General features: G+C 53.6%; 1 protein-coding gene across 1 annotated transcript in view; it reads right to left on the reverse strand.

The window, feature by feature from the left end:
- ALKBH5 (alkB homolog 5, RNA demethylase) overlaps window positions 1-5992 on the reverse strand; it is a gene marked incomplete at both ends in the record, with an annotated part of 28906 nt that extends 22914 nt beyond the window's left edge. Inside the window, one exon of the mRNA XM_080712567.1 lies at window positions 5223-5992. Within this exon, the coding sequence (XP_080568693.1) occupies window positions 5223-5992 (770 nt within the window). The remainder of the gene's footprint in view (window positions 1-5222) is intronic.
- Window positions 5993-8427: the final 2435 nt, after the last annotated feature.

Raw genomic sequence — 8427 nt, forward strand, 5'->3', positions numbered from 1 at the left:
CAGCTGAACAAGATTATCTATTAGCCCAAACCGAAAGGGGTGCCCACTCCACTCAATACCAACTGTTAACTGGACAAGTCAAAGGTTGAGCTCACTAGTGCGCACCCCGTGACTGGGCAAAACCACTTTCAGACTGGTGGCCAAGGCCTGGGCCTCTGGGAATGTGGCCACCACACCACAGACCCCGTAGCTGAGATTAAAAACAGCAGCAAGTAAGCAATTAGCCTGAGGTAATTATGCTAATTAACCCCACTGGAGCCTGTTTTAATCTGTCTATTCACGAATGAGTTGAATAAAGAGGTAAGATAGCTGTCGCTAGAGAAGAGCATAAAAAGGAGGCTCACCAGGTCCAACTCAGGAAGGTTACAAAAACACAACAAAACAAACAGCCCCCAGGGCTTGAGAAGGAGGAGAGTAAAGCACTTCCAGAAGGGTCTGCAAGGCCTTCCTCTAAATACCCAGGCTTAGACACTGCTGAGTCAATATTTACCACAATCCAACATCCACACTGACCACAAATATAAAACTAGAGCCGGGTGTGGTGGTGCACACTTGTAATCCCAGTACTTGGGAGGGGACAGGAGTGCAGGTTGAGGGACAGCCTCAGCAAGTGTGAGACTCTTAGCAACCTAGAGACAGTTTCAAAATAAAATAGGGAGCCGGATGTGATGGCGCACATTCCGGAGGCCGAGACCAGAGGATCGCGGTTTGCAGGCACCCTCAGCTACTTAGTGAGGCCCTCCGCAACTTACTGAGACCCTATTTCAAAATAAAGAAAAAAAAAAATAGGGCTGGGAGTGTAGCTCGGAGGTCAAATGCCCCTGGGTTCCATCCCCAGACCCGCAAAATAAATAAATAAAATAAAATAGGGCTGGGGGTGTAGCTCAGAGGTAGAATGCCCCTGGGTTCAATCCCCAGTAAAATACACACACACACAAATATATATGTAAATAAAATTATTTCTGCCATCTTGCCTTGGAGGAAACCACTGCTACTACCAACTCAAGTCTCAGTCACATGACACTGCTGGAATCCCTCCATGCGTGCGGAGCACCACTTTTCTCATCAGTTTCTCCTTTATCTTTTGCAGTACTGGGGATCGAATCCAGGGACGTTCTACCCCCAAGCTATACCCCCAGCCTAATTTTAATGTTATTTATTTTTTACTTTTTGGCAGCACTGGAGATTGAGCCCAGGGGTACTCTATCTCTAAACTACACCACCCACCCTATTTCTTATTCTTTATTTTTGAAACAGGTACTAAGTAGGCCAGGCATGGTGGCGCATGCTTGTGATCCCAGCATTTGAGAGGCTGAAACAGGAGGATCACAGTTCGAGGACAGCCTTAGCTACTTAGTGAGGCTCTTTACAAATCAGTGAGACCCTGTTTCAAAATGAAGAATAAGCCGGGCGTAGTGGCGCACGCTTGTAATCCCCACACTTGGGAGGCGGAGACAAGAGGATCGTGCAGGGAGGCAGAGACAGGAGGATCGCGCAGGTTCGAAGCCAGCCTTGCTGGCTTAAGATACCCTGTTTCCAAATAAAATATAAAATAGGTCTGGGAGCATAGCCTGGAGGTAGAAGGGTTCCATTCCCAGTACCACAAAAAATAAATAAATAAAAATAAAAATACAGGGCTGGGGGTGTAGCTCAGAGGTAGAATGTCCCTCGGTTCCATCCCCAGTACCACAAAGAAGAAAAAAGAAAGAAAGAAGAAAAGAAGGAAAGAAAGAAAGGGCCTAAGTAGCTGAGGCTGACTGCAAACCTGCAATCCTCCAGTCTGTCTCCCAAGTACTGGTATTACAAAAGTGTGCCACCATGCCTGGTATATTTTTTTATTTTGAAATAGGATCTCACTAGGTTGCTGAGAGTTTCACTACATTCCAGAGGCTGTCCTCAAACCTCCTAAGTACTATCGCTAAGCCCCATGTGGCCCCTCCCTTCTCATTTGCAGCTTTACTGCGACCATCTCTGGGCTGGAGTCTCCTAAAAAGTGAGAGAAAGCACCACTTCTCTCACCAGCTTACATGTAGGATTTGATATGAAGCACTATTAACAGGCAGCTGCACATCAAATAAGATGAGCGGGCTCAATGAGCAGGTGCTAGAAGCTTTAAATGAGTAGGAGTGGTCAAAACCCTGAAGTGGCTGGGTTTGGCGTGCTTATAATCCCAGTACTTGGGAGGGTGAGACAGGAGGATTGCAGGTTCAAAGCCAGCCTCAGCTACTTAGTGAAGCGCTCCACAACTTAGTGAGACCCTGTTTCAAAATAAATAAAAAATAGGACTGGTGGTGTATCTTGGTGGTAGAATGCCCTTGTGTTCAATCTCCAGTACTGGAAAAAAAGAAAGAAAACAAAACAAAACAAAAAACAACCCAAGAACAATGGCTCTCAATGGGGATGAATCTGCTCCCCAACCCACACCCCGAGGGACACCTGGCAATGTCTCAGGACATTTTTGGTTATAATACGTGCTACCGGCATCTAGCACAGGCTGGGGGGGGGGGGGCCTCAATTTTCTCCAAGTAATGGACAGCCCACACAAAGAATCAGCAAGCCAAGAATATCAACAGTAGCAATGCTGAGAAACCCTGATCTACAGCTTCCCTTAGCATCCCCACCAGGCTCTAATAATGAGCTCCACTGGCTTCTGGGCAGCACCCACCCTTTCCTTTACTTGTGGCTCGGCTCCACCATTGCCACCAGAGTCTAGGCCGTGGCGTGCCTCCCCACTCTAACTCCTACTACCTCCCTCAAATCTCCAGCACTACAGAGTAAGACCACCCTTCAGAATGCTCCTGCAAACAACTACCTCTGTGGGCTGTAACTACCCACCTGGTCTGAGGCCTCCACTGAGTTTGAACTAAATGAAGGTTAGGGCCATGTTTCAGGGTCAACCAAATACCTCGGCCCTTCTCCACCGAAAGAGCAGGGGCTGATGAAGTAACTACGTGAAAGTGAGTGCCCACTTAGGTGTGTCCAGTTTTATATTAGACATAAATCACCACATTCAATTCTAACAGGCTTCAGAAGTTGGCAACCTCCCCACTGTACGGATGAGAAAGCCAAATGAGCAGAGCTGGATTCAAAGCCTGGGGCAGTACTTTTCAGGACAAGGCTGGGCCTCTCACACTAACTCCGCAGCCAAGTCTGAATCCAGGAAGGGCTTTAGGACTTTGCTATTCTAGGGAAAAGATGAAGAGAATTTTCCTGGTGATGCAATTCTGCGGGTGATCACTAACAGACCTGCATATTAAGAATCTGAAACTTCTGCTCTTCAACGAAGGGGTTGAAGCAATGTGTTGGGGAGAGAGGTCTCTCAAAGACCTTGAAATCTCCCCATTAAGCACCGGATCACTGCTAGATCTAAGGGTATCTGACTACTCAGAAAATTAACATTCCATTAAAAAACCAATTGGTTCTTGGTGGGGTCATTTTAGCACTGATAGCTTTTCAAAGGAGGCCTACCTCCAACCTGCCTTATACTGAAAGTCCCCTGGGAAGGATCGACCCAGGAAATCCCATCTTAAAAGACTGCCAAGATGGAAACACCATGAAGATCAGAGATGCTCGGAAGTCCAAATGACTAGGAGGTATCTGACAAGCAAGTGGTCCTCTAAGAGCTCAAGTACTGTTTCTGCTACCACGGCCTTGCCAGGCTTTCCCATCGGGAAGCTCTGGATGTCTCAAAGCGCTGCTGCCATCCCGGGTGTAGAAGCAGACTCAGAAATTCAGTTCAAATGAGATAGATGACCTGCTCTTGTGATACTGAGAGGGCTCCTGGGACTCGTCTCTCCCCAGGACCATGGTCTACGGCACAGACTGCACTTCAGAGGTTAAGCTGCTCACAACAAATCCCAGTGTGTCCTGATCCGGTACTTGGTGGTGGTCAACCACACTGCTCTGAAGAGCTGTAATCTAGACCTCTAAGAGGTTTCGAGGATTACTAAAGTACATTATTGCTAGGTTTACCTTTTTCAGGGTGGGAAAGGGATAGTTTCCAAATAAGTTTTCACTTCATAGAAAAAGCAAAAATAAGCCGGGTGTGGTGGCGCATGCTAGTAATCCCAGCATTGGGGAGGCTGAGACCAGAGGATCCCGGTTCGCGGACAGCCTCAGCTACTTAGTGAGGCCCTCTGCAACTCAGTGAGACCCGGTTTCAAAATAAATAGAAATAGGGCTGGGGGTGTAGCTCGGAGGTCAAATGCCCCTGGGTTCCATCCCCAGACCTGCCAAAAAAAAAAAGCAAAAATATTCCAGCAGACAATCTTCCCTGGGGACAAAGACACCGTGCTAATTCTCAGCAGGATCTAGGGCCCTCAAAAGGCCAAGTGCCCAAGATCTGCTGTTTACAGAGCTACAAGGGCAGATAACAGGTTGAGAGACCAGCTGTACTTTGTTTTTCTAGTACCAGTAACAGGTAATACGTTGTTAAGAACCAACAGACAGGCTTTTCAGTAACTAAGTGAGGAGAATTTAAAGGGAGGCACATGCCTGTAATCTCAGAACTTGGATGAGACAGGAGGACCCCAGGTTTAAAGACAGCCTCATCAAGTAGTGAGACCCTCAACCACCTAGTGAGACCCTGTTTCAAAACAAGAAATAAAATAGGGCTGGGGGTGTACTTTGAAGTTAAAATGCCCCTTGGCTCAACTCCCAGTACCACACACACACAAAAAAAAGTGTGGTGCGCTTTATTTCTGGCCCACCCACTAAATTGTTTAATTCCAGGGAAGTCATCTCTCCTCCAGGGAATGAAGAATTTCTATCAACTAAATACTCTGGGGTGGGGGGGCTATGCCCGTATTTTCCATACAGTTAAGGAAGAATATGTTCGGGAATTCCTTATTAAAGAAATCAAGAACAGCACAGCAGGAAAGACTCTTGAGATAGTAACTCTGACTTTTTTAAGTACAAATTTGGAAACAGAGACTCCGAACAGAAAGTGACTTCCTTAACCTTATGGAAAGGTCCTTTTGGATTCAAACGGTTAAGCGTGTGGTCATGTGAAACCTGCTTTCAGGTGCAAAATTCCACATTGGCTCCCTAACCTCGTTATAGATGTTCTAAACACAGCGTCCCTAACAACCTACAAACAGAAGGGTGGGTCAGAAGGGTAAAAATGCACGGGCTAAGACCGGTTGCTGCCTCCTGGCCCCCGGGGCGGGTGGTTAAGGCAGCGGTGTGCAGGGCAGTCGGTCCCCTCCTCCCAGGTGTGTTACCTGAGCACAGTTACGCTCCCCCTGCGTACTGGCAGGGAAAGCACAGGTTCGGACACCCGGATAGGCTTGAACTGGAACTTGCAGCCGAAGCACAGCGCGGAGTCGCTAAAGAAGGACACGGACACGATGGGGCGCTCAAAGATGTGGATGGGGTCCACGTGAGAGACGATGCAGCCGCCGGGCTGGTAGTCGTTGATGACGGCGCTGTTGACGAAGCCCTCGGGGATGACGCGGTGCTCCACCAGCTTCTGGATCACCAGCTGGTGCACCCACTCGGGAATCTCGTCCACGTCGCCCGGCGGGTAGAGGCGCTCCTGGCCGGGCCCGCGCTTCTGCAGCTGGGCGCCGTACGTGTAGCCCTCGCCGAAGAAGTACTTGTTGCGCAGCGGGGCCCGGTCCACCGTGTGCTCGTTGTACAGGCCCTTCTCGGCGCGGGACACCACCTCGTCGATGCGGGCCTCGATCTTGGCGCACTCGTCCTGGCTGAAGAGGCGCATCTGGCGGATGCCGCTCTTCACCTTGCGCGCCTCCTCCTCCTTCTGCAGCTGCTGCTCCTCGTAGTCGCTGCGCTCGGGGTCCGAGTCCTCCTGGTACTTGCGCTTGGTCCCGGGCACCGGGTAAGGCTCGGCGGCGGCGGCGGCCGCGGCCGCGGCGGCCACAGCGGCGGCGGCGGCGGCGGCGGCCTCCCGGCTGCCCGCTTTATAGTTGTCCCGGGACGTCATGGACTTGAGCTTCTCCCGCAGGTCCGTGTAGCCGCTGGCGGCCGCCATAGCCCCCGCGACGCTCCTCTAGGGTCCTGCGGGGCTGGCAGGGCGGCCGGGCATGGCTCTCGGGGGACGCGCCCCTCTCGGGGCCCCCGGAGGGAAGGGGGTTCTCAGTGCCGGACCCCCATGCGTGGCCCGAGGGCCCGGCGGGGGGCGTCGAGGGGCCGGGCGCGGGACTCAGGGGTGGCGGGTCATGCAGCGGCGGCGACAACGGGGCTGCTTCCTCCTCCTCCTTCACCGCCTCCACGTCCCGAGAAGCAGGGGCGCCGGCAGCGCCTCATGCCGCGGAGGCCTGCTGCAGAGACTCGGCCCGACTCCCAGCCAGACCCTCGGACGCCCGGCCCGGCCCGCACTTTAAAGCGCTCCTCACGACGTCACGGGCCGCCCGCCCGACGTCTGCCAGCGCCGCTCCTTAGCGGGCTCCTCGGCGCGCATGCGCAGTGCGGCCGGCCACCGCGGCCCGGCGCGCTGTGGGCATGCGCGTGCGTGCGAGCCGGGGCGGCGGAGGCGCCGGCGCATGCGCACAGGGGGCCGCCAGGCGTCTGCCGCCCCTCCCCCTCCCCTCCCCGAGCGCTTCAAGGGAGCGCTCTCAAACAGCGACCTTCCGCCGCGCCGCGCGCCTCCCGGACTTGAAGGGCTCCCTCCGCCGGGATGTGCTCACGCTGACAACGCTGTCGCCATGCCGCGTCATGGCATCGTCCGAATTGCCCCGTAGACGCCTCAGACGCCGGCGCGCAATCACTCGGGAACCGCCACAAACCCGGGCCGTCCCCGTTACCGCCCCCTTTGGCGTTTCCACTTTTTTAATTGGGCCGCCGGCCACGCGCTGGGCGGACCCAGACTGAAGTTTCCCCGAGTTGGTTGGCAGCCGTGCCTGTCAATCAGCCAGTCTCCTTGGCTACTGCGTCCATCACTTCATTAGCCGAGGGAGGGCGGCGAGGACCCCTGGAGGGCGAAGGGGTGGCTAACTGAGTGCCTGAAGGGAGCTCCCACGGGAGGTAAGCCCTAAGGGCGCCTAAGAAAACTTCTCAAACTGGAGGAAAAGTTCTCCAACTGCGGGACTTGGGAGCTTCGGGCCCCAGCTAGGAACGCAGATGGCGACGGCGGGACGCGCGCTGTCAGGGCACCTCCCCCACCCGCCGTCGCCGCTGCCCGGAGCGGACGTTCCCGGAGTCACGTCCCGGTGGAGCGTGCGCGTGCGGGGCCGCGCGTGCGCGTGCGCGTGCGCGGGGGCGCGCCTGGACCACCCCGCGTCGCTACTCCTTGGGGCCAGAGGCGGGGATGGGTCTCTGGCTCCAAGGAGCCCCCAAAGCCTCATCCGACCTGTGAGACCGACTATGGAAAGTTTGGAGCCGAGGGCACGGCGTGCGCAGAGGCGTGGCTGTGCCGACTCGTGCAGGGCGCCTCCAACAAATTGGAGTATCTGCTGGAAAAACTTCCTGGGCACCCCAGGATAAAGTTCAGCCGCTTGGCTTGGCGCTCAAGGCCTTTTTGCCAGACCCTTTGGACCGGCTCTCTTTGCCCACACGCTGCGCCACACCCCCGCCGTTACCCTGCCATGTCTACAAACATGCCCTGTCCCTCCTCCTGGCCTTTGCCCAGGCTGTGTGTCCACTACCTGGAATTCCTTCTGCCCGTGTCCTTTGATTTGATTTACTGAAGCTCAGCTCCCATCTGGCTAGCAGCCTGGCTAGAACTGGAAGGATGTTACTGCCCACCCAGGTGTGTGTGGAGTTAGTGGGGATCGAACCCAGGGGCAATCTACCCCTGATCTACAACCCCAGCCTTTTTTTTTTTTTTTGGTGGTACTGAGGGTGGAACCCAGGGGTTTTCTACCTCCAGGCTATACTCCCAGACCTATTTTCTATTTTTTCTTGGAAACAGGGTCTCACTAAGTTGCTGAGAGCCTGAGTACCTGAGGCTGGCTTCGAACCCATGTGATCCTCCTGTCTCAGTCTCCCAAGCGTGGGAATTACAAGCATGCGCCACCATGCCCGACTCAGATCTATTTTATATTTTATTTAGTAACAGGGTCTCACTAAGATGCCGAGAGCCTCACTAAGTAGCTGAGGCTGGCTTTGAACCTGTGCAATCCTCCTGTCTCAGCCTCCCAAGTACTAGGATTACAAGTGTGTGCCACCAAGCCTAGCTCCAGCTTCGTGTGTGTGTGTGTGTGTGTGTGTGTGTGTGTGTGTGTGTGTGTGTGTACTGGGGATTGAACTCAGGAGCATTCTCCCTCCAAGCTACATCCCCAACCCTTTCTGGAAACAGGGTCTTGCTAAGTTGCTGAGGCTGGCTTCAAACCCATGCTCCTCTTGTCTCAGCCTCCGGAATACTGGGATCACCATGCCCAGCTTAGTGGTTTCAAGGTGGTTTGTGAGGATGAGATGAAGCTATGTATATTAAGGAAAGGGATTGTTGATCAGGAGGCCAGGCCTCAG

The sequence above is a fragment of the Muscardinus avellanarius genome (genome assembly GCF_963383645.1).
Source record: "Muscardinus avellanarius genome assembly, chromosome: 16".
In the NCBI taxonomy this organism is placed as follows: domain Eukaryota; kingdom Metazoa; phylum Chordata; class Mammalia; order Rodentia; family Gliridae; genus Muscardinus; species Muscardinus avellanarius.